Source organism: Hyalella azteca, unplaced genomic scaffold, assembly GCF_000764305.2.
Source record: "Hyalella azteca isolate HAZT.00-mixed unplaced genomic scaffold, Hazt_2.0.2 contig5528, whole genome shotgun sequence".
Classification (NCBI taxonomy): Eukaryota; Metazoa; Arthropoda; class Malacostraca; order Amphipoda; family Hyalellidae; genus Hyalella; species Hyalella azteca.
Window position 1 is genome coordinate 304209 of NW_025935716.1, and position 27308 is coordinate 331516.

Below are 27308 nucleotides of genomic sequence, written 5' to 3' on the forward strand. Positions count from 1 at the left end.
TTACTAATGCTATATACAAAAAGCCAAAAAGTTAAAGCGACACTCAAAAAGCAAGACTCAAAACAGAACATACCTTTACTTCCTCCCGACCATGCATTCGCTCTCTAGCGTAAGAAACTCTTCCAAACTGTCAGCTCTCGGAAGCCCCATATTACACGAAGATTTTCTTCGAACTGAAAGGATGTATTTATCATCAAAGAACGGAGTTGCAATCAGCGTTTCGATGAGTTGTTTAGGCTCTTTTCGATAGTAGACATCGGTGTTAAGAATCTCCAAAATCGAAGTTGATGGCATAAATGCGGGTCTTGTCGAACCTTTACTTCTTTCCTTGGGAGATAAACACTCTGAGGCCTGGGTAGAGATGGAACTGGAACTGTGGTATGCGACGTCCGACAGCTTAGCATTAGGGACCGAAGGGTGCCAAGTATAAGTACTGGAATGCTTTACCATTGACTTCATGCCAAGAGGAGATGCTCCCCGTGAAGAACCTGACACAGGAGTTGATTCTCTGGAGAAATTAGAATTCACGCTGATGGCAACATTAACAGGCACATCGCACTGATTCTTCGGTAAGAAGTCAGTTAGCAACTCCTTGTCTTGATTTGTAATGTTGTTACCTGGAAATTCTTTAGTGGTATCAGCTACACTTTCATCTTCAATTTCAATTTCCACTTCCATCTCAAACTTTGGCACTGACTCATGCTGGGAATTTGGAGTAGACGGCGAAGAACATTTTGTTGAGTGGCAGTTTTCCGAAGTTGATGGCACCCCCTTGGGATGGTTCTCAGAATGCGTTAATTGAGAATTCAAGTCGGCATCATTGGGAACGGGAGAAAAAGATTTTGCTGCAGTCTGGACATTTGTTTTCGGAATCGACTTGGATGAAGGAATAGAACGGATAGGACTAGAGGCTTTTTGAGGAGAGCCTGCGGCAGATGAACGTGACATACTGGACAGCGCAGATGGGCTTCTGTTGAGATTTGTTTTTCGTCTGCAAGCAGGAGATGACGGTTGAGTTGAAGAGCGCAATGTATTAGTTATGGCCTGCCTACATTCAAAGGTTGATGATGGCGCTACGTTCCCGCGTCTCCTGAAAGTTGGCGTTGACGGTAAACTGAATGCCGCAGATCCTCTTTCTTTGATGGTCTTGATAGGAGAAAGAGTTGATGATCGCTTGATAGGTGACGGCGATTTTTCTTCAGATGAAGCTCGGAGTTTACGACATGGACTAGAAACTGAACGACTAACTTTATTCCGATCACTTTTAAGGTTTTCAATTCCCTTGCTAAAACCGTCATTGGAGAAGGAACTTTGTCTTACAGGAATTTTTGACATTCTTCTCTCGCATTCTGGCGACATCAAGGGAGTACATGGTTCGCTGACTGAGCGATGATTCATTTGGGTGGTTTTGATGTTGTCGGCTTTGTCAGAAAGAGCTCGCATGATTAGTTTTGGAATTTTGGAGAAGTTACCTTGGCTTTTCAATTTCCGATTCAAAATGGGGGTGGTAATAGGTGAAGCTCCACAGGATTCCGATCGCGGTCCGTCGGTTGAAAATAATATGTGACATTTCGAAATAAAAGTTTGATGAGAACGGGCAGAATTGCTGGGGCGAACTTTTGGAGGCGTCGACAGATTACTATTGAAAGCATGTGGAAAACTTGTTTCTACGCTTTCATCTATGCTAACGTCGGAATAATGTTCTTCCTCATTTTTTGGCGGTGAGACAAGTTCGCACTTCAATTCGATATCATTCTTCACTTCTAGTCTTTTGCTCACCTCGTCTTTATCAGGTTCAGAACATAATGTTCTATCTTGTGGAAGAACTGGTTCCTTTTCACCGACAACCTTGTCAGAAAGGGAAGAAGAGGAAGCGCTTAATGTTAAGGGCATGACGGACTTGATGTTCTCATTCCCAACTTCATAGGGCGGTCGGTCGTGGTCAGGAGACGATTCGTTACTCAAAGATTCGATGAATTTAGAAATAGAGTTACGATGAGAGCTGAGATAATCAGTCAGAACCGTTTGCGCAAAGTTATGGTGTACATCATTTTTGGTGCTGCCTCCATCAGGATGGAAATGGACATGCTTCATGCCAGGGCTCAGGGGACCGCCTTTAATAACATCTGCGCAGTAAGTGGAATTCATGAGCGTATTTTGGAAGAGCTGATCATTCATCCGACTCATATCACTAATGGTCTCTGTTTCGGATACAAAAACTGAATCTGATCCCATTGAAAGATCTCCCAGTGAAACGGAGCTGGACGCGAGGCCGGTCTTGTCAGTCTGCGAGCCTGTCGCATTGGAGGTTCCGTTACTCCCGACCATCGTAGTCCGACTACCAAACTCGGAGAAATCGATTTCAGATTGTGAATATCTAGCAGCATTCAATGAGTCTTGCGAAATCGAAGACACGACAGCAAGGCTTTCAGAAGAAGTGCATGAACTCACCGAAGTTGGCAAAGCGTTGAGACCAGCACAGAGAGAACGAGACACACATGGAGTGTTTTTCAAGCCGTGCACACCAAGCATTTGGGCAATGCGTTTTTTCACACCAGTGTATTTATTCACCATATTCAAAGGGACAGCTGCTGCGTGTCTCTGCAGTTGTTGTTCTGGCAGAGGGTTAGACTCAGACACGACAGGGGTTTGAGCTGTTAAGGATGCACCCAAAACAGGAATTTCTCTCGTCCTACCTTGCATGGCGGTCTTTAACTCCTCCATGCGAGTCACCCACTCAGGTTTGCGATAGGACGCGGTGCCCTCAGAATGTTCTGCAAAAACGTCACGTAAATACTCATTCATATGGCGAATCCAATAGAATTTGATTCAAGTTAGGCATGCTAACCCTAGTATATATGTCATATTATGTCCTGTTTCTGGTTTTACTCCAGATATAAAGCTACCATCACCTAAGTCCCCATGAGAATGAAATGATGTGATGAAATGAATGGAGAAAAAAGGCCGAGAAAAACGTATTAGGGCAGATTCAAGATTACACGCAAATGGACAGCGTAAGAAGAACCGCAGATACCACCATGAACGTTCTGTGGAAGGAAGATGGTGAATTATAGGTCATCCATAATAATTAAGAAAAAGTTCAACATATGTTTAGATTAGTCTTCAGGAACTAGAAATTATTTTAATGTCTATTATAATTCACTTCTCATGCAGAACTATTTTAAAAATTCGTTTCTTTGAGATGAAAAGCCGAATTTAACCGGATAAAATCTATCTCTGATTCAGGCGGCGAAATTCATTTGTTACGTGACATTACAATTTGAATAAGTAATTTTGAATGGATATTATTCCAACTAAGCAGTTCTACATCAAGACTACGGTATTTAATTAAATTCCAACTGTTTTAAAAGAATACACGTAAAATATCTAAAAATTCCACTAATTAATTTAAATTTTTTCCCTATTCGCACAAAGCGGAATCACCAAATTCTAGGATCATTTGACTTAAGTTTAAACACCACTGAAATGCTTAGAGATTACGTGAAGTGGAATTCACATTGTGGTTTGGTCACGACAAACTTGTGATGGGTTTGTCAATCGCCTATTTTAACTACCAAATAGACTAAATTTCGAATTAATTATCCACATGTTCGACTTTCTTTCACTTTTCAGGCTCAGTTATCAAATTTATCAATTTGAGCCGTCGACAATTTTTTTGAGTAATGCATCAGATTGCCATTTTATATTGGTTTCCAGAACTTTGCATGGCTTCTAAAATACTAAATTTAACATACATCAAAGCATGTACTTATTTTCATCAAAAAATTTCCAAGACTCCTTAAATAAAATGACATTAATTTGTCTTCTTCGACTCATCAGCTCAAAACTCACTCGTTTGATTCATTTTTAGGCATTATTTCCCAGGAGCTTCGGTGGAACTAAATGTCAACTAAATTTAAAATTTTGCCATAAGACTTCTGCCTACACAGCTCAGAAATGTTCTAATTCAAAAATTTTCTAAATAACAAATTGGAATTAAGAGCGTAAAATTAATTATCTCTAAACAGGACAGAAGGAGCAGGTCATACCTGAAGGCACCACGACCAGGTTCGTAGAACAGGTCGCGACTCCGTTCCTGTTCTGCGCCTCGCACGTGTATTGACCGGACTGCACCGCTGCTGCCGCGGGCAGACTCAGGGACACCGTGCCATCCTCGTAATGCTCGAGGGATAGTCCCTCGCTTACCCTCACTGTCATGCCATCTACAAGCCAGGTTACGCTTGGCCGAGGGTAGCCTATTACCTTCGTCAGCAGTCTAGGATGTAAAATTGAGAGAACTTCAGTTGATCGTTTCACAGTGTAAACCAGCTGGTTTTTCAAACAATAATAGAAGGCATGTTGCACGTTTGGTTAACACAAGAAGACTGTAATCAGACAGATTTGATGCTAAGCTCATTGCATGAATATTACAGGCTTGACAATTATGTTGCAGCAAAAAATCTTCATAGTAGAGTAAAAAAAAAATTAATTTCACAATTATATTATGAAATTTTTTATTACCACTGATTCACATTCTGCGATTAATATGTAGATAAAATATATGATCTAACGATGGTCTGGAGTTCGTGCATTATTGTGATATTAACCGTAAATATAAGGTGACAAGCTTAATAAGGTGAAATTGGCAAGCAAATACAAAACCGGAGAAAATATGCATCATGTCTTGAAACGAACGGATAACTATCCTCATCCCTTTTCATTTTCAATCACAATAAGCATAAACTTGCAGCTCAACAAGCTTCATAGCTGCCAGACAACGCACATAAGAAGGTAATTGACAATATCTTATAAAATAATTCGTTTGCCATGAAGTACATTTATTTCAAGTCTATTGATGCCTTGGCATTATTTTTTGAAATATTATTATTATTATATTAATATTAACCTTGTCGGTTGGCCTTCAGTGACTTCGACCTGCGCTGGTAAGCTTTCGATGAACTCAGGCGAGGAGCCGATCTCAGAGAAATCAGAGTCGCTACTACTTCCCCTTTCTGTCTCCAGCGCGTCTTCCTCAGACGCGACGGAGGCAGGTTGAGTGACTTTCTCAGAAGGGGAGACTAGAGTAGAGACCTCCGAGTCTGGAGTATATTCGTACTCTGTTATAAGGGAAAAGTAAAATTTAAACATATATAATTGTCTGTTAAACGCCTTGTATATTTTTTTGCGTTCGATCATTTTTAAATTAAATGTGTAGAAAACGAGGAATAGATTGAAATGTTATTCACAATTCGATATAAATAAAATTCGAGATTAAACGATATAAACATGAATATGAAAAATAATTAATTGTCGAATTTATGGTATGTGATTGAATAACGCGGATTTTTATGAAAAAATATCACAAAAATTGGTGAAAAATACCAATTAGTAAAAAAAAATTCAGTACATAGGAAATGCATTATTACACAGAACAACTTCAAAATATACTCGATACAAACCTTCAACCGTGAGCGTGGCGGTACATCTGCTCTCGCCAGCCTTGTTCCGCGCCACGCAAGTGTATTCCCCTGCATCTTCGGGGAACACTTCATTGATGACGAGACCGACACGTCCATCTTGACTCTGAAGGACCTTTACTTCCTTGTGGTGGCCAATGGGCCGACCCTCATGGAACCAAGATATCTGAGGAGTCGGAGTACCTACAACCTGACAAGCGAAGCGTGCCTGTTGTCCGTCCATGATCTGTAGGGGGCTGAGCAACGAGGTAAATGTTGGGGCTACCGCATCTGTAGCACCATCTCCCTCTACCAGGAGTGTAGCTGTTGAAGAGGCGCGCCCAACTTCGTTCTCTGCGGTGACGCTGTAGTCGCCGCTGTCGTCTTCAAAAACTTCGCCGATAACCAAACGGGATTTGTTTTCATGCGACGTAATTGAGACCTCGAGTTCTTCATCATCGGTGATCTTGATACCATGTTTGTACCAGGAGAAAAAGGCTTCAGGTACAGCATGGACCTCCACGTCAAAAATGACGACTTCACCTTCAGGCACAATCTGAGGCGCCAACGCCTTGCTGAATTCAGGAGGCGCCATTACCACTTTCTCTTCCGCTTCTGAAACGGAAGCAACAATCTCGCTAGAACGTCAAGATAATTATTTACAGAATGAATTCAGCATCCCTAATAATTCGGAGCCCTAAAATCACAAGTTAACTGAATTTCGGAGTAATCATTAGAATCTTACATTTTCAGTAAAAACTGAGGAAATGAGAAAAATAAAATTTGATGATATATTTTTGGTGTTATTTTGACCTTTTTCAGTGTTTTAAGTAATGATCTCGTGAGCCAGGGCTCCAAAAATTTTTTTTCTGTTGAACCCATGTCACATGTTATACATTTCGATCGTCAGTTTTCATACTTGGGTGTTCTAAATGCATTTTTTGTATAATATTTAGAATATTTATAGATTATTCCAAAAAATAAGACCACTTACAGGTTTAACATTTAAAGGTGACTCTCTTCAGAGAGTAATTGTATCCAAACGAGGAGATAAGTTCAACTCACATTTATCCATAATTCTTTGAAAGAAGTAGTGATTCATTTCGATAAAATTTAATGCAGTAAAAACATACTTGCAGATACTCACTGAGGACGACAAGTGAAGCCGCCGTCCTTGCTTCTCCTGCATCATTGAAAATCCTAACTTCATATTCTCCGGAATCATCTTCAAAAACCTCTTCAATGTGCAGCGTTGTAGAGTTTGCTTGGTGTTCAATATTGAACTCAACGGAGGGTTTGATTTCTTTGCCCTTCTTATACCACTTAATTGTTGGGGGAGGAAAGGCTTCAAACTTTGCGGTCATATCTACGGCGGAGTGCGCCGTGATAATGTTAGCTTTCAGCGGTTCTGTGATGCGAGGAGCCTGACGCAGCTCATTTTTATCCAAAAATTCAAGATCATCGAGTCCAACGAATGCGGTCGTCTCGTCTTTCCCAAAGTCGTTCACTGCCAGCGCTCGGTAGGGCCCTTGGTCGTCAACGAAAACTTCCGTTATGATGAGGCGCAAGCGCCCGCTGGTCTCGTCGTACTCCTGCCGGAAGTCAGGTGAGTTTGGCAGCTCCTTTCCACCCTGGAACCAAATCACCTTTGGGGGCGGGTGTCCCGTGACGCGTGCCTCTAGCACGGCCGAGCACGCGTGACTTACGCGCTGCGTCTGCAGCGGCTCCGTGAATAACGGCGCCTGCCCTCGTGGGGGCTTGTGAGAACTCCCTGGAGGGGAAGACATGGACCACTAAAATTCAAGTCAAAAAGAGATCACTACAGAAAAAAATTATCATTAGCGGGATTTTATGAACAACTGTCTTGAATTAACGACAATATATTGCAAAAACAATGTTCAGTATAGGTCGAAGCAAGAAATACCAAGTAACGAAAATGCGTAATGCTTCTTAAATCATAAATTGGAATTGTAAAAAAATATGTATGAAACCAATCGTAAATTCATTCTATGAAGAAATGCATCGGATTTATCATTAAATTACATCACAAATTTTGTCCATACGACAAAATTACATCACAAATTTTATATATACATAGAAATTTCGTCGCGCACATATTAATGAAGCCGTAAAAACGATCTAAAACGCTACTAATTCGACAAATTAAAATTAAGGGGTTTACAAACTTGCCAGAAAACAATGCAGAAAAATAATGGTGTCAAACATAAAATACGAACTTAAAATTCATACGTGAAGATCTGACATGACCTGAACCTTTTGTTATATGATATAGGAACTAAAATATAGTTTCCTTATGCAGTGCGAAACTTATTTAATATCAAAAATTGCGTTCGAGAACCTCTAATGTGCACGAAACGAAGTTAAAAATATAACTCGGTACTCACTGCAGTGAGTGACAGAGAGCGCATATTCTCGTCGACAAAAACGTGAAGTCACGGACGGGCAGACAGACGGACAGGCGGATGGACATGGCGAGCACAATAGTGCATTTTTCCATAAATGAGGAAATGCGCTAAAAATAGTACAGAATAGTTAGAATATATTCATTTGAAACAATTTTATTTTTATTCAATAGAAGAGAATCGCAATTTTATCATTCGAATTTATTACATTATTATGCAAAAATCTGAAGGCAGTTGCGACTACCAAAGAGCATGAGGAACCAAGTCGGTGCCAAGTGCAGTGCACGAGCAGCGCTCTCGTGACAGCGCGCTAGTGGCCCGCAGCCAACAGCAGGGAGTGTCACAGCTAAAATTAAGCAAGGCTTCAATAACAACGAGACACTAAGGTGATATTCAAAGACCTGAACTCAACGTGGATCAATGCGGTGTTTCTTAGTGGAAGAACGTTAATGTCAGTTGAATAGGGAAGTAATTGCCGCGCGCCGCTTTTGATTTCATAAGAAATGAGATCAAGCAGTATTAACCCTGCATGTCCGACTGGTTTATCGGGAATTCGCATTTAATTTAGCAAAATTTGATGCAATAGAACCGAAGAGCTCAAATATTCACTGGCTCTCATCATGCTAGTCTTTCGTGTTTGCTTTGGCTCAACATTGTGATAGAAACTGTATCAAAGAAAGTATATATTTTTGCATGAACAAAACTTCTGCCTTCTAGCGAAATTAAGCATTAGATAAAAAACCGCAAGACGAAAGAAACAAAAAATAGGTTTGTGTTCACGAAGTCAACAATAATAGAAAGAAAAATAACGCTTTCGATAGAGTTTAACGCCGTATATAGGCGGCTATTACTACAGCTACTTTGACTAACAGCTCCCCACTAACAATTCTACATGTCTTTGGTCGTTTATCAGATAGTTCTGGCAGATCGAAAGAGTGTTAATCAGTCATGCTCGCAGACCAAGCAATGTGATAATACTCGATGAGTTGAAATTTAATTTACTGGTGCCCAAAGAGCCAAAGCCGATGCAGTTGCAGTATTATTGGCAGTTACAATTAAAGTCAAAACCGACCCGGTGGAATCAACCAAGAAACAACTCTAGAATTCATGAGCCATTCCCATAAAAGTTGTCGGCAAATTTCTTCATATAAATGGAGAAATTTCGTCACTTTACATGCAATAATTATTTGTTTACCATCCGAAACTGACCCTAGGTAATTAACAGCCCAAGCAGGAAACTTTTTACATATGCTAATATTCCTACCACAATTAAATCATTTATGAGGACAGGTAAAGGCTCCTCGCCAGACATATGACGTGGAATTACCATTGAATTGAACGTCTTTTGATCAAAGCAATGTTAATCAATCATTGTTTCAATGTCGTTTGCCTGGTGGAGGTCAATCTTATAACCAGGCAATTTCCGCGGTAGCTTTAGGTTGATTGCATTTCGGTTAGAGCCGTTCCAGAGAAATAACGTTTGGTATCAAGCGTCGTTAAAATTTCTGAAGATCAAACTATGAGGATTCTTTCAAAGACAAGATTAGTTAAGCTTCTAGAGAAATAACAAATCTTTTTGCGAAAAATATTTCCGGACAATCTCAATACTAATTGACATTGATAGTGACAGTGAGTGGCAGGAAATAAATGGTGTTTAACTGCGCCAAACGGTCATTCGATCTTAGCAGGATTCCCGAGTCGGTTATTGAGTTGCTCTTAGAATGATGCAAGATCTAGGAATACTTCGCAGCTCTACATTTTTAAAATTTTATTTCGACGATGCAATACAGACCCAGTGACGAACGAAACCAACCTCGACGAACTTTATAAATAGTCTATCTCCATGAATAGTTAGAGATATTCAGATCGCTGCACCAGTTGTCAGAACCACACCAAAATAAGATCCTCTGTGTCAGTAATTTTTTTTTAATTTTTGCTGATTTTTTTTTAATTCAGATTATTATTGGAACAAAGAATATTCGTGAATCATTGTACCTCAAAATTAACGAAATAACCACAAAAAATGAGACATTGTTTCCCTCTGATTTCGCTGATCCGGTGGTCCCAGTTATAAATGATTTCATACCAGTTATGAAATCATGTTATGTTAAATGATTTTATACCAGTTATGATAAATGATTTCATACCAGTTATGGTCTAATTTGCATGTCTTTAACATTTAATATTTTGATTCGCCATTTAAAATATATTCATACACAAAATCGTAAAATGAAAGGGCAGACTCTATGGGGTGCATTTCCGTACTATATTGTCATCTTCGGCGCAAGATATCATTTCCGCATAAAGAAAACAACCAAGCAATAGAAAATGTAATACTTTGTTATCTTATTCTACTTTAAACATCATAACGGAATTGCTTAATATTTCCGAACGGATATCGACTGGTAAATAATAGTTTCACTCGTTAAATTGTTAGATAAGCGTCAAATTTTTCGTCGTCAGGACAATTCTTCATCAGCCTCATTTATTTGGAACACTTCTTGCAAGTGAATAGCTTTAAAGGACATGGTTGAATAAATACGGCGGCCGCGTGGCACGGGTGAATGCTGGTCATTGTTACGTTGATGTCTATGTAATATGATACATTTGCGGGGTAAGAGGAACCGCGAATAATCTACGAACATATAAAAACGCAGCGATTACGTTCACTTACATAGCCAGGAGAACATCGTAAGCTTTTATTTAGCGCAGAAGAGCACAGCACCATCCCCTGAGCTGTCCACCTTAGCACTGAGCTTTGGCACTCGGACCTCGCAGGCAACACGCCAAAAACCGGATTCTCATAATTAATTTTACTGTCATTAAACTAAACACTAAACAATCGATTTTAAGCCCGAATGACCATTTTTTTCATTTGTAGTGATTTAAAGTGTTTTTAAATTCTAGTTTTGCCATTATGTTACTACGTTTCAGAATACATAAATTGTTTATATCAATCAAATCAAGACATCTTGCAGTAAATATTTTGTCATCTTAATCAAAATGCGCTATTTACCTCAAATAACTGGAAAAGTTAGCATTTCGCATGCCTTAGGCTCAAATGTTTCTGGTTATAATCGGTGCTTAACGACCTAAAGACGTAAATATTGTCGAAAGAGAAAGGCGGTTACGTAAGTCTTAAAGCTGGCAAGACAAGCCTCGATTATCAGTTGCTTGCCGCAATTTTTTTCAACAGATCCAAGTTCTACTGAGCTCTGTTTGAATAAAAAAATATATTCTAACATTAGAAAATGTCCATCTAAAAACAGTCACGAATACGAATCTAGAAAAATTAATTCTCTTGATCATCAGTCACTTCGGAAATACCACGTTGAACATGGAGCATCTGCAGATACCTACATTTTTTATTGTATTTAGTTAAGCGATCTATGATATCAATCTTAACCTACAAGTAGTGGTCAGTAATTAATTTTTTAAATAAATTTCTTTTTGTTGTTTTTATAGGTCATTTATTTGTGAAGAATTTCAGTTTGTGTTGCCAACAAAAAATGCGAGATAATTTTAATAAATGACCCGAATTTCAAACATACGGCGAAATACGAACGTTGGAAACTCTACGGTAATTACACCAAACATTAAAGTTACTCGAAACTTGGATGAAATTTACAAGATAAATTCGCGATTCAAAATTTCGTAGATCACTGATTAAATGTTACTTGAAAATCATGTTTAAAAAAGTATATGGATACTAAAGCTGCATGAATTGAAGTCTCTTGTCCGAAACTCCGAACACGAACAACAAATTCAAGATAAGTCAACATGCATTCACATGTGACCTTCATATCAAATAATTGAAACAGCCTTTAATTTATACATCATGTGTTCCTCTTTAATTAACATAAGCAAATATTTTCGTAAGTTAAATTATAAAAATATCAGTAAAATGAGTTAAAAATACCATTTTAAGCAGAAATGAAACACTGCGTGTTGCCATAAATCACACGATTCAATTAGTATGTTAATAAGCGGTCGGGGATTTTGAAAACGACCCATCACATATGAATATTATTTATTCACACGAGTTACCCCAAGCCAAATAATAATATGTGTGAGACGCGCACAGGTAGCGTTCTAACAAATAGTATAACTTATCGAAGCTTTTTCATGTATATTTCATTTATTGCAATTTAAAATACTAAATGATAAATAGGACTGAATACTATTTCAATGATCAATCATTCTCAAAAATATATCCATAATATTTTAACCTGCTTCAGTCTCAATTCCTTGCCGAAATTTAAAGTAACATTTTCTTGTTGAAAATAGACACGGCGAAGCTGGACCAAGGGCATGCCCACATTTGCTCACACATTGCATACGGTGCACACGAAATTAGAAAGAAATTATCAAAATAAACGTCATATAAATTTACTACATCAACAATTCGATGTGATAAAAAATTAAATTAAATAAATTCTCATACACAAAACATATAATTAAGATCTAATACAGACCAAATGTTAATTTTACAAATTTACAGCTAATGAGTAAATCACTACGATGATAAATTTGCTCGTTTGTGCAGCAGTGGGTTAATTTTTAACAAGCTTCAGGGCCAGATGTTAATAATAAACCATCGCGCAATGCAGTCGTTACCTCCGACGGAGAGGAAGGCGAAAGTCGTGCATTTCCCGACAGTATTCACGGCTTCAAGACAATAAACTCCGACGTCTTGCAACGAAGTTTTGTGCATGATTAACGCAGCGAAGTTCTTCTTGCTTTCGATGATGATGTTGTTGGTAGCCTGAATAATTTCTGAGTTTTTATACCATTTGACGTCAGGCGCAGGAAGACCAAATACTCGGCAACTGAACACCACCGGCTGGTCAGCTGTAGTCTCGATGGACTCCAAAGGAAATTCAAAAGAAGGCGGAATAAATTCAATGTTTTTCGGCCTGCTGTCTATTCGCTTCAAAGGTCGTTTCGACCGTTCAGTCGAATCCTTGAGAGCCAAACTTGGCGGCAATTCAGATTTACAAGAAGAATCCTGTAGAACCGTAACTAGGACGCTGGCATCTTTTGATTTTTCCGATTCAGTTTCCTTTCCGGGCGATACTGATGGCTGATGTGGGTGACTTGTTCGGTCATCAGAAGACTTAAGTAAATTTCCTTGCTCATTTGTAGCCGGTTGATACAACTCCTTAGAGCGTCGGTCAAAAGATTTAAGTCTTACAGTCTCGGGCTGATTGTGGTCGCGAGTGTAAGCCTTTTGCTTGGACTTCTTGAGATCAACTTGAGGCACGCGGTATTTTGCTTCGGTGATGCGCGGTAATCTTCGCTCATTAGTTTTCGCGAGATCAAAGAGTTTATGCGATGCTGATGGTAATTGATTCTGTTGAAATACTGAAGCGGCATCGGCATTTTTCTTAACATCGGCAGTCGCATGCGTGGCTGGTAAGACTCTGTCTCGTAGGCATTCGGAAACTTCAGAAACTGATGGGGAAGGAGAGGGTCCGCGACGCCAAGGAAAAAACTCGAGATCTTCATGATGAAATTTTGGTGCAGGTGCTTTCAGAAAATCGCATTCTGATTCACCTTTCTTAACTTCAGTGCCTGTAAGAAGCGGTCACCTTAAGGCAGAGATAGACGGAAAAAATAGGAGCATGACAGATGAAAATGAAATCATGTGAGAACAAATAAATAAAGCCAAAGAGAAGTGCGCGATAGTAAAATTGCTGAAATTTAACTATCTTTTCCTGTTTATACTGCAAGAATAGCAGCAGCTAAAACAGCAGAAATTATTTCATGCTTTGCAGAAGGAAATAAATAGTTTTCTGTAGAAACAGCAGGAAACTATTATATCATGATACGAAAAATGTAAGAGGTCCAAGGTGAAAGATCGTGCTTGGTTAAAACATATACAGAAGCTACAAAGAATTTCACTGCAGCTTATAGAGCGATCTCGACTTCTTTTGTAGATTAGGCGGGATTAATTCTAACATTTACGACAATGATACATAAATAATCGAGGAGAAAAATGTGCAAATAACGAGGAAACATCACAACAACATTACGAGGAGAAGGAGGGGAAGTCGTAATGAGTGCGGCATTTTGTAATGAGAACTGGCGAGGAACATGGGGCTCGAGAGAATGAGCACGAAGGGCAGACATGGATGCAGAGTTTGTGAGAGAACTAAGAGAGGTAGCACGAGGGACGGGGAGGTCGCTCAGAGGGTAAGGGGAGCTGAGAGGCCACGAGGTGCAGGTAAGAGGGGAAACTAGAGGGGGCCAGTGCGGCGCGCTGCCTTCAAAAGAGCGCGCCAGGAGCTCCGAGTGCCAGTGTGAGCTCAGCGCTACCAGTGAGCGGTTGCCAGCGCTATTAGTTTCCGCAGTGACACAAGCGACGCTACAGTGAATTCATTTGTGTTATGAGGTACGCTCACGGTTTTATTTTCCCGTTAACTGGATAAGAAATGACTTTGTGTCGGTGACCATAAAATCGAGTGAACGCCGTAGTGTTCATACCCGATGTTGTATTATCGTAGTTTTGCCACGCCAACATCGTCTGTGTTACTCGTGCGCAATTTTCCGTTCGTAGTGCACTGAAAAAAACATTGGTCAAGATGTTCGCTATCGACCTGACAGGAACAGAAACAAGCCTTCAATTAACATCTTAAGAGGAATATAATAGACACCCGTCGGAGCTAAAGCCACCAATAGCATGGCTGTTTGATTTCCAGACAACAATGCCGTCAAGAACTTCATAAATGAAGAGGATTGGACTCGGCCATTGGAGTTACAGACAAGAGTGGCGTGGCTGACAAATGAACAACCAACAGAGACCTGACCGTCAGAGATACCAGACACAGTCAAGCTGTGTTCCTGAATACGCGTCGTTGTCTGCTAGTCTGTAGGTGAGTTCTTCTTACCCCTGAACGTTTAAGACATGCAACCTCTGCTTTTATTGATAACAGGAATTAATTTTTTTCCTAAATTTAGCCAAAACTATTTGTATAGTTCTAGATTCAAGTTCGAAAACGGTAATATCCTGAAGTAAAATGAGTTTCTCTCGTACACCAAGTCTGTCTAATACTCAACATGCATTCTCTTGCTCTGTGACAGAAGAAATTCATCATTGACCTCGATGAACCTACTGCGATATAAAATTTGTTTCCAAAATCACACCTGAAAAATTCTTAAAACTTCTTACTATATTAAAACGAAATCAGTGAAGAATAAAAGATCAATTGTAAATAAAAAAGTACACCCAAAATTTTTTTATGAAATTAACCTGAAATTTAAAAGAGAATAAAAAGCCAGAAAATCCCCTATATCTTTAAAGAAAGCATTTCAGACTCCAGCTCTATCGTCAGTTCGAAGAATCTAGAATACAGATAAATCTGTTAATTTATTCGAATTAAAAAATAGATTTTAAAACCTAAATTGTCAAATAAGAGAAAAAGAATAATAATAAAAAAGAAAAACAGGCAAAACTTCACAACTGAAAACGAGCTAAAAGCTGCATTCAAACTGGGTCTTTGTTTAGAAACTAACGTTTTCGAACTGACGATGGAGCTGGACTTCGGAATGTTTCCTGTAAAGATCTGGTGAACTTTTATGTTTTTTTTTTTTTGCTGATCAATTCCCAGTTTTATGAAGATATAGAAGTATCTTTTGGCCGTTAAAGAAGTACACAAAGTAATCATCATGAGAAATGAATATTAAGTAATGCACATGATGACATCCTCACGAACTAATGTCAAAGAATGTCAGCGACTGTAATTTCAAACGTGTTGTCTGATAACAACTTTTGACCTGCAGGTTGTGTGTTAATTATAAAAGAAATTAGCTGCCTCTTACTATAAAAGGGGTTAAGCACAGGAATTTATAAAATCGCTTCATTCAATCGCTAGATTTCATTCTTGAAGATACGAAAAGAAAAATCTATAAACACTCATTCATCAGCTTTTACAATTGTCTAGCATAACAAAATAAAATGAATTTAGATGCAATAGAAGCTCTCGCTTGAAATACATCGCTCACAACTTCAAGAACGTCAGCTTTTTTATAACTTTTAATTGTATTTTTTTCATTGAATATAGCTCATGGTTATCCATTCATTCGTTACTAACAATCAATTCGTTAATTTCGCTTCAGTTGATAACATTTAAACAATGGAAGCCGAGTGCGGGAATTTAACTATTAGAAACTGGCTGCATAAGTGAGTCGATCTTGTCAGACTAGTGAGTAACGACAGATCTTTGTCCAATTGAGTCAAGTGTGTGAGGAACGAGAACTGTTTGCCCAAATGAGTCAAGTGTGTGAGTAACGAGAACTGTTTGCCCGGCTGAGTCAAGTGTGAGTGACGAGAACTGTTTGCCCGGTTGAGTCAAGTGTAAGTAACGAGAACTGTTTGCCCGGTTGAGTCAAGTGTGAGTAACGAGAACTGTTTGCCCGGTCGAGTCAAGTGTGAGTAACGAGAACTGTTTGCCAGACGAAGATCAGAAGTGCTACTATACTTTAAACCGGTGTGTGAGTAACGAGAACTGTTTACCCAGTTGACTCAGGCGTGTAAGTAGCACGGACTGTTTGCCCAGTTTTGTCGGACTTATGAGTAGCAGGGACTGTTTGCTCAGATGATTTGGGCTTGTGAGTAACAGGACTGTTTGCCCAGTCGAATCAGGCTTGTGAGTAACAGGGACTGTTTGCCCAGTTGAGTCTAGCTTGTGAGTAACAGGACTGTTTTCCCTGTTGAGTTAGGCTTGTGAGTAACAGGAACTGTTTACCCAGTCGAGTTAGACTTGTGAGTAACATGAACTGTTCGCCAGTTCATGAACTGTTCGCCCAGAACGGCTTGTGAGTAACAGGGACTGTTTGCACAGTTGAGTCTGTGGCTTGTGAGTAACAGGACTGTTTGCCCAGTCGAATCAGGCTTGTGAGTAACAGGGACTGTTTGCACAGTTGAGTCTGTGGCTTGTGAGTAACAGGGACTGTTTGCACAGTTGAGTCTGTGGCTTGTGAGTAACAGGACTGTTTGCCCAGTCGAATCAGGCTAGTTAGTGACAGGACTGCTTGCCCAGCTGAGTCTGGCTTGTGAGTAACAGGGCTGCTTGCTCAGATGATTTGGGCTTGTGAGTAACAGGGATTGTTTGCCCAGCTGAGTCTGGCTTGTGAGTAACAGGGATTGTTTGTCCAGTTGAGTCTGTGGCTTGTGAGTAACAGGACTGTTTGCCCAGTTGAGTTACGCTTGTGAGTAACAGGGACTGTTTGCCCAGTGGAGCCTGGCTTGTGAGTAAACGCTGCGAATTGATGCACCTTTATGCGCCACGTCAACATTCTGAGTTGAGACTTGTTTCAGCGTGAAAATAGCAATTTTGTTCCATATCCTGAGCATTGAAGTCGACTATATGTTGAGGAAGTATGAAAGGTATAACTATTCAAGTGTAATCTAGAGCGGATCGATAAAATATTATTTGCCCGAGCATTAACAGGGGTTTCCTTCCTAAACTTGCGAGTGAGAGTAACCATCAACGAAGCCATCACGGATAAATGAATTAATTACGTAATTGAGAATCAAATTTAAATTCCACATGCCATGAACCTTTTATTAATTGTGCTGTATTTTTAATTGTATTTTCATCAAACCAACCTATAAAAATTCTTTATTACGAAAGCCTCTTAACATTGTGGCATTCAAGTGATAATCATAGGAATGCCTAATTTATTGTTACTTTCCACTTATCTTCTTCCCCATTGATTCATTTCTCATTAACAAAGGACCGTATTTGTGCATGTGTACTAATTTTTCCACTTGCACGGCAAAATGTATACTAATTTTTCCACTAGGACGGCGAAGATCTAATATATTTTTTGGTGATTAAAGCATGGATAATTCGCCATAGTAGGTGCCGATGGCATGTGATTCACGGCTGCTTACTGCCACTATGACTCACTGAAACAAAGCCCGCCAAGTCCGAGCAAAAAAGTTTGCTCACCCTGAGCTGTGGTGGGTTAGTCATCATATCTCGCCTCGTCATCTGGCAGCGGTGTGATGCTCGCCTTTTGAGGGCATAATATCCGAGACTTATTTCATTTTTTTTTATAAATATTTACACGCATATTTTTGTATAAAGGTCTCTCGTTGAAGGAATTTAGTTAACCTTGGTCCGTGTCGGAATAATCAGAATTCTCGTAGGGATAATCGAATTCTGAAGAAGAAATTTTTATAATGAAGAAATTTATAAAAACTGTTAAAGTTCTAACTATTTAATGTTTTATTAAAGATCATATTAGCATATTTTGACAGCCGTCGTTTCTTATCACTTATAAAGACCCTTCCAGCATTCCTAGTAATAAAGCCAAACACTTCCTCATATATTCTCTAACGATGATTCTCATTGGTATGTGTTCAACTAAGGTCCAAATTTACTTGCACGTAACCTTGCTTTAACGACTGCCTTGGTACAAAAAGAGTGTTTACTCGAGTATTAATGAGCTTTTTTCGCCTGGCAGGTGTGAAGGCGCGCCAGCCACCCACAAGAGCAGTTCTCTCATCCGAATTTGGGTGTCGCTAACGAACCGAGGCGGCTGATATCGCAACCAACAGAGGCATTGGAAGGAAGAATAAGGGAAGGAATCGATGAGGAAAGTAGAAGAAATCGGAGAAGGAAGGAGCAGAGAAATAATTCATTTTAAGAAGAGGGTGTGAAAACCAGGTCGATCAAGAGGAAAAAGTAGGAAGTCAGTGAAGAAGAGAAACAGAATGGTGTGAAAATTAACAACGAAACGTGCCGAACAGTGCAGTGTGTCGGAGAATTACGGAGAAATGTGACTGAGCACAATGTTTTTCGACGAGAAGTTTGCAGCTTTGGATAGCGAAGAAATTGAGAAATTAGTTCGAGTTCTATAACATTCATCGAAAATTTAGAGATTGTGAAAAAATTGGCTTTAACTCTGTGGAGAACGTCTTGGAAGAAAATTCAATTCGTTTTAAGACTTCTAATCTTAAAAATTGGAAGAACACGAACGAAGTGCTTGAATTGTGCAGAATAGCGGGATAACTAGTGGTTGAAGAAGACAGATTTATCGACAGATATAAAAGAATAAAATCCAAGAAAATAATGACGGGAGGAATAGAGAGGAGAAGAAGATGTTTCTTGCAGCCCCCCAGTCGGGGTCTATTTTAGGAAGCCTGGCCCCCACCCTCACGCCTGGCTGCTACGCTGCAGCTCCACATTCCTCCTCACCACCAAACTTTGCGTTGGTGCTTCAAATGCTAAATTTATTGATTAATGTAATCAATTCAAGTAGATTTTTGATGAGTTTAACCAAAGAAGATAATAATTTCTGTCGCCTATCAATTTTCTATGTATTGACGATGAGGTTCATGAGTATCTGATATTAAATTAATGACCTCCGGAATTTTGTCACTGTATGTTTGAGATTTTGCTTTAATTTTTCAATCTTTGTTTGAGTATACAGAATAAAAATTTATGTAACTTCTATTGTTTTTCATCCTCAGGGTTAAGAAAGGATTTGTAGAATAGCGATCGTCGACATGAATTTAGGAAACCAATGAGACTACGCAACGCCAAACGTCTGGACAGTTGTTAATAGTTTGTTTCATTCACTACCTACACTAAAGGCCATTTCATCAAAATTACGGCAAAGAGTGACAGAACTTGGACTCCAAGTGAGAACTTGCCAGGCAGAAGAAACAAACTTTTACATCGCGCGATGCCAAAGGAATTAGTTCGTCTCACGGAGTATTTTAATTGAAACAGTTCCTTTTTATCTGCTATTGGCACAGGCCTTTGAGGTTATCACAGTTGTTGAGAGCTGCCGCTGTCGGTCAGGCGCAGAGTAAGCTCGGCATTGCGGAGCTGCCAAGACTTTTTACTGTTCTTTCTTAGTTCGACTTCGGTTCAGTGTTGCCGACTCGCTCGGCAACTCATTTTCTAGCTTTAATCGCGCCAAATCTTGTCGAGGCTGTGTTCTAAACGGTATGCAATAATAACGAAAGTCAGATTTATGGAGGTCGTTAAAAGGTTGAAAAGTTACTGAAAAAAGATAAATTCTGCCACGAAATGCCTACACGTCATCGAGGAGCTACGCACGTTCTAGGATGCAGGCAGTGAATTGTGCTCTGCCATCACAGCTTGAAGCAATTTCCGTTCTTAATCACACACTTTTTCTAGAAATTTACGGTCTCTTTGGATCAAAAAACACACAGCGTGCCAGTGTGACAATAACATTAATTTTTTAGCGAAGACAGGGAGAGTAAGAACGGTTAAGCGCCCAAGCTTTTGTTTGATGAGCAGCCAAGTGTTGAACAAGGCTTTAAACCTTCAGTGTTGATTTGTATAACAGTTCATGGCATTTCTTTATTGCGCTTTTTGAATTGCAACAGAGCACTGAACGTACTGTATGAAGCAGCGCGAACTTCACGACAAGTTCAATGTTTTGTTAGACAGGTTGGAGTCTCGCTATGAAAATTAACACAAATTTTCTATGAAACTTTTAATGAAATGTCACTATTGACTATCACGTATTGACTATCAGTAATACTCGACGCGCTTACTGCTCATTGGTTTATTTTTGATGTTCGGTGGGTATGAATCAGGAAGAAAGCCTGGCCTTAGGTTCTCCCCAGATTAAGCATGGCCTTAGGTTCTTCCTCATGTTGGTTTGTTTGGGTGAGCGGGAGGTGAGCAAGCGTCTGTGGGGCCCTTAATATAACTCACACCATCTGGCGTTCGTGAGCCTGTCTACTAGACTCACGCTCCCTCATGCGAACCTCCTACTCATACTAGCTTTCCCTGCGTCATTTCCCTGCGGGTCAGAGGCAGTAAAAATATCTTAGTCACTAGCGCGAGGCAGTGTCATCCGCTGATTGCCTGTCGTATTCGAGGTGTATGAGCTCTGAATTGTTCTTCAAGCTAAGAAGCAAACACGTATTGGTGGCGGTCTATTTCGAAAGAAACCGAAACGATCATTTACGAATTAATCAGTCGACCTGTTGTTAATTATGATATTCTAACTGTTCTATGAGATCACTGGGAATAAATTTTATTGGAAGGAAATCACGAGCTGAATAATTATAAATCGACACTCGACTTGTAGAAACGCATTCAATCGTTTCCACTCAAGTCGTGAATGCAGATCAGATGAACCAGTAACATATAGTTAGACGCTGACGTTTCCACTGAAGTTGTGATTGATACTAGATAGATAAATGCTTGGGTATGATTTATTTAGGCCGTAAGCATAGTTATACATTTATAATTTTTGGTACGTAAGCACCAACAAACGGACCGATGGATGATAACGAACGAACTTTCTCTACACGAGGCGATGATCCACACATACACAGTCACAAAAATACAGACCCATAAAAATATAAACTAATCAAAGAGGCTACTACCGCAAGGGGATTTGAGCTTCAAGCATCACTCATCTTAAATATAAACAATAATTCTTAAGTAATTAACAAGTTATGCATCCGTGCCCATGAGGTGCTTTAGAAGAACGGCATCTGAAGGCGATGCAAACAGCACGTTTATCAGAACAGCTTGAAGGTTGAAGCATAATGTCGGCTAAAAACGGCTTACAAGCCTTGACACTATTTTATCATTCGAAGAAACGTGCTGAAATTTCTAGGAAACTTTTTGTTGCTGTAGTTAAAATGATAGCCGGTATTTAGGTATTCTTCTACACTCCATAGGCAGCTACATAACTAAAGCATATAAGAAACCCACAGAAAGTAGGTAAAATTCGAAAACGAGAGATGCATAATACACCAATACTCAAGAAAGTAAAATAAAAACTAAGATGTTGTAGCTGAATAACGTGCACCTGTTTCGCCAGAACCACGCAATACTCAACTAAATCGACACAATGGCCAATTCTTTTTTCGCCCCAGATTGAATATAGAATTACAATTGGTACAACACAGAAAAAATGACATACGAAATTCTCCCATGGATAAAACAGAATTGTGATCTGCCAGTAATCACTTCCATTACATGCAGGGGAGAATTTCTGTATAATTGAAGTGAGACGCGTGGTTATAACCTCAACCATTCTACAACCGATTATTAAACCCAAATCGAAGAGAATACATTTGGCACAGCGAAAAGATCCCGACAAGAAGATTGAAAATTATCCAATATCGAGCAAAATGCAATTTTTATTTAGCAATATTATTGCACAGTAGGTGGGTTAACTACCAAAATTAAGAACAATAGAAATATAGCCCCGGTAAAATCCTTTTTTGATTGCATCGTTGCAAGACGCCCGCGAGAGAGTCGCAGTGTGATAAAACCTCTCGCTCTAAATAACATCAGCAAGAACCCAATGAACCAGACAGCCTGAATGGTAGAATAACTCAAATCCTAACTTTTCTATCATAAAAATTTTCTATTTTGGCCCGAGAAGCAAATAATAATTTAAAATTTGTCTGGCTGTTTTGGTGGAAAACAGTTTTGAAAAATACGAACAATTCCCATTTTGTTGGCAAGCCATCATCCACTTCCCGATGATACAAGGCCACATCGCACCATTTAAATTTTTAATGCATAGGTTAGCCCCACAAATGACTTCCTTTAAGGCTCTCAAGAAAGACAATTAAGGCGGCTACTGGTCCTTACTTTGGACGGTGATGACAGCCGACGTTTCTGCTTGACCAGCAGCGTTGGTGGCGCGACATGTGAACGTACCGCTGTCTTCAGGGTACGTCACTTTGATGTCCAGCACGGCAACGATTCCTTCCATGCTCATCTGGACAGCGAGTTTAAGAACAAATTATTACCATATAATGGTTATTGAATACAACTCTAAAGGGATATCTGATCTTGCCACGCTGCTTTCCATGCTAATCTTGTGAAGGAAATAACGCATAAATTATCATAATAAAATAGTTACAACTTAACACTAGTAAATGAAATTACGTTCAAAGCATCATAATACAATAAGGATTACAAATACACTATGCAGCGATTTGTGATCTCGCCGCGCACTGCCTTCCACGTCCGCCGGGTGAACTAAGTAATATTTAAGCTTAAATGTGACATTTTTTTACCGTATTCAATAGAATCATAAGGAAAACAAAGATATAAACTACAAGAATAATTATTGCTCCGTTGTCTGATTTACAGAGGAAATAGAAATGATATGAATAAAAAATTATTACAGAAAGAATATGACTCATGATAAACCTTCGCGATGCTAGGTATTATCATGAATATTGTTTAAAAGTCATTAATAATGAAAACGTCGAAACCGTATTGACACGATGTACCATTGACACAATTTCTTCAACAAGGTAGAAATGGATCGGTGAATACTATCGTCCGGACACAACACGTATCGCAAATGAAAATAGCGATAATGAACACTAAATAAAAACACTGAAAAAACGCAAATTTCAACAATGAATTCTAATCCAACAATAATAATAAAATGAATAAATTATATCTAAACAGATCTAAATCCATCCCTGCGTAGGATTTTTAAGAAAGCAGTAACGAAAGTAAAAAAATACAACATTAATTTGCACACACGAGCGACAGTAGCAAAATAAATTAATTAGCATCACATTGGCACTCTGATATTCAGCGGCGCATTGTTTGAAGTGAGCGCAGGTTGTACAAAGCCGGGCAATGCGCGGCCGCCTCTGTTTGGCCGATAAGCGAGATTAGAAGTTGGCAGGACGCCAGTAAAGGCAAGTCTACCACCACACGTAAAACATATTGATTGGTTAATTAGATTATGTACCAGGAGATGAATATTCAATATACTTATTGGAAAAACGTGTGCAAAGAACGAGTTTTTGAGTCAAGGTTGAGTTTTAAATATACTCGTTAAAAAAAAGGTGGGCACGAAACAACATTTGTAGTTGCCAATTTAAATAGGAATGTTAAACACGAGAAAAAACTACTTCCAATGTTGAGCAATGCCCAACATGAGCATAGAAAAGATGGGGATAAACATTGTTCTAAGCACAAAGCTTATTAAACTTTAGATTAGAAAAAAGTATGAATGCACGATTGATTTTTTATGCGTGAATACAAAATGAAAAACGAGTAATAATAATGAACGGATACAATCAAAGAAGTAACTGTCATACACGCCCGAATCGAAAAAATATTGAATCGAAATGTATGTATTGTATTGGGCAAGAACTCGAGTACAATATTCTAAATTATCCTTAAAAAAATTAGCTACGTTTGTTCGATGAAACAATTTAAATCAATGCAAATTCAAGTTGAACCCAAGGCAATAACTAACTAGGTTCCGGTTGAGGATATTATGCCCGCGTAGCACACCGCTCATTAAAATACCATAAATCCAAGAAAACACACATAAAATGATCATCCAAAAATAAAAATGAGGCATGAGAACTAGGAAATAATAATATTGGAAAATTGGAATGAAATATTATGAATGATAAGAAGCATGGAAGAAGAAATTTGTTGGAGCTTAAGATGTGCACCAACCAGAAAGTACACGAGGTTAGGCGTTCCGTAGTAAGAGGTATAAAAGAACGGACATAACTGTCAAAATAGAAATTTAATTGAAAATTATGATTTCTTGATCGACAGTTTGAAAGAAGAACTATTACAGAAGATTAAAAGAGAGACATCTAAAGAGATGACAAGGATGCCCTGCCAATATAGATAAGAAAATAAAGAATTTAGAATTATTAATTTAAAGATGACTCACCTCGAAGTCTCTGGAGTGAGGAATGAGGGCTCCTTCCCGGTACCACTGAACTTTAGGCGCCGGGTGCCCAGTAACGGAAGTCTCCAGCCGGAGGCCGGTGCCCTCTATACACGTGACGCTCCTGAGGGGCGTGAGGGTAGGGGCCTGCTCCTTCTGATGGGGGCGGTTCACTTGCAGAGGTGCTTCGAGCTTCACCTAAGGATGCAAAAAAGGCAATACAAAATTAAGATTATCGCGAAAGCCAAAGAGAAACAGATTCTTGATTTAACAATGCAAAATTAAAATTGTCGCGAAAGCCAAAGAGAAATAGATTTTTGATTTTAGATTTTCTCAATCAAGTTTAGTCCAACCAACTTAGTCCAAATAAGTTTGATGTTCCCTAATTTTACGATACAAAATATAAAACAAATCCAGCAGCGATTCTAGAAGATATGAACACGTTGCTAAGGAGCCAAGACAATCGAGCTCTAATTTCTGTCAAGATTGACGGCGTTGTCAATGCTTAAGAGACTGAATATTTTTGGCGCTAGAACAGACATTCATATGCATGTGTCGGTAGTACACTTGTATTTACTATTACTTGTTTGTTATTATTTACATTTACTTGTTAACTCTGATTTGATTGATTGATAAAACTCTGCTTTAGCAAAGCAATACCCTGCATCGTATCATGGTTAAGGACCTGTAACGGAATTCAGCCAAAGATCGCTGTAAATAGAATCAAGTCCACGTCGGCAGTACTATATGGCCATAATTCTACCAGCCGAAAGTAACATCGCCAGAAGCCGAGGTAAAATCATGAACGACTTTCGTAAAATTACACAATAAATCACTTATTTTTCGAATTCAACATGAAATCACATAAACATTACTCGAAATCAGAAAAAATATACGAATTGTTTGTTATCATTAATGAAAAAACAGTAAGTGAAATCCGATAAAACAATACAAACTAATTACAAAGTAAACCGTACGACAGTCAAACACTTCCTTCACAATACCCAACTTCTCTCAGTATAATCAACTTCCCTCACAACCACCAACTTCACTCATAACCACCAACTTCACTCATAACCACCAACTTCACTCACAATAACCTACTTCCCTTACAATAACCTACTTTCCTCACAATAACCTCCTTTCCTCACAATAACCACCTGCCCTCAAAAACCCCTCCTTCCCTCACCAACCAACTTCCCTCACCATAACCTCCTTCCCTCACAATAACCAACCTTGCCAGCAGAGTTGGAGGCGACGCAGGAGTAGACTCCCTCGTCCTCAGGGAAGGCTTCTGTGATGCGCAGGATGAACGTGTTGCCTTCAGCCGACATCTTGAAGAACTTGCTCTGCTTGATCGCCTTGCCAGCCTTGTACCACTCAATTTTGGGAGCTGACAAATTTAAAAGATCGGGTTAATAAGCTCATATCATGGTGGCATAATTTTCACCATAATTTATTTTTCACCAACACTTGATAGTATTATGCATATGACCCAGGTTACTTCCCATGGCTATCTATCATACAAATTAAGTCACTTTCATTACGGATTACACCTTTTTTAATGTTCAAAGCATTGTAAGGTATTAGTTTTAAAATGTTACCTGGAGAGGCGTTGATAGTGCAAGAGAAGGTGGCTGGCTGACCCTCTTGGACAATTTGTCCCTTTATTTTTTCGATGATTTGAGGGGCTTGCACTACCCCTTCAGCAGGTGTCGGGGCCGATGTTTTGGGCTGGGGGCCTGAAATTTTAACTTCAGCTGAACAACGAGCTTCTCCAGCTTTGTTCAGAGCCACACATTCGTACGAACCGCTGTCCTCGACCGTTGCCTCAAGTAGCATAAGAGTGTAGGTGTTGTCCTCGAAAAGCATCTTGAAGCGTTCATCTTGTAACACTTTTTGGCCATCCTTTAGCCAGAAAATGTCAATGGGTTGCGTCCCGCTAACCTTGGCATCGAGGCGAACCAAACTTCCAGGCTTTTCCCGCACGTCTTGAATTGTCTTCGTGAAACTTGGTGGAATTTTTCCAGCGCGGCTTTGGGGTCGCTCTTCCACAACCAAGTTAGCGGAACATTTGGCTCGACCTCCGCGGTTTTCAGCAACTGCAGCGAAGATACCAGAGTCTTCCATAAACACTTCACGCACTACCAAAATGCTTTTGTCTCCAAAAGTATGAACTTGGAAGTCCGCCGAACTCTGGATTGGGAAATCTTCCCTGTACCATTGCACAGTGGGACGAGGATCGCCCTCGAACTCGACTTCAAACCTAGCGCTTTCATTCTCGAAAGCGCGGCAAGGCTGGATTTTCTTGGTGAAGAAAGGCGGCTTAGCTGGAGCCACGTTGCCTTCCACCATACGTTCTGTAGTTTTGGCTTTGTGCTCTACCTCAGTCCTCTCAGTGGCTGTGATTTTTCTGTGTATTTCCATGTCTCCTTGAATCTCTTTCTGAGTTTGTTTCTGCACTGCAGTGTGAATCTGAATACACGAACACAAAATCATTTACAAAATTGCAATAATCCCCCTGAATTGTCCAGGGAACACTATTCTCGTACACAAATTCATATTTTTCATGCAAATATCAATCATCAATGTTTAAAATCGACTGTAAATTATTGAAGCAAAAAAATAAATTTCTCAGGAGGACGGTACCTGAATACGAATGCTTTAGGAAGCAAAATAATAAACTTTTTTCATGAACTCTCTAGTCTAAAGCCTTAATTACGTAGCAGCATATGTTATAAACATATTG

General features: G+C 39.3%; 1 protein-coding gene and 1 long non-coding RNA gene across 2 annotated transcripts in view; one reads left to right on the forward strand and one right to left on the reverse strand.

Moving 5' to 3' along the window:
- LOC108682039 (titin) overlaps positions 1–27308 on the reverse strand; it is a 182954-nt gene that overhangs the window by 97921 nt on the left and 57725 nt on the right. Inside the window, exon 49 of the mRNA XM_047880517.1 lies at positions 2697–2774. Within this exon, the coding sequence (XP_047736473.1) occupies positions 2697–2774 (78 nt within the window). The remainder of the gene's footprint in view (positions 1–2696; positions 2775–27308) is intronic.
- On the forward strand, positions 14192–18756 carry LOC108682045. The gene is made up of 2 exons (XR_001931543.1): positions 14192–14754; positions 18353–18756. It is a non-coding gene; the product is annotated as an uncharacterized LOC108682045 (long non-coding RNA).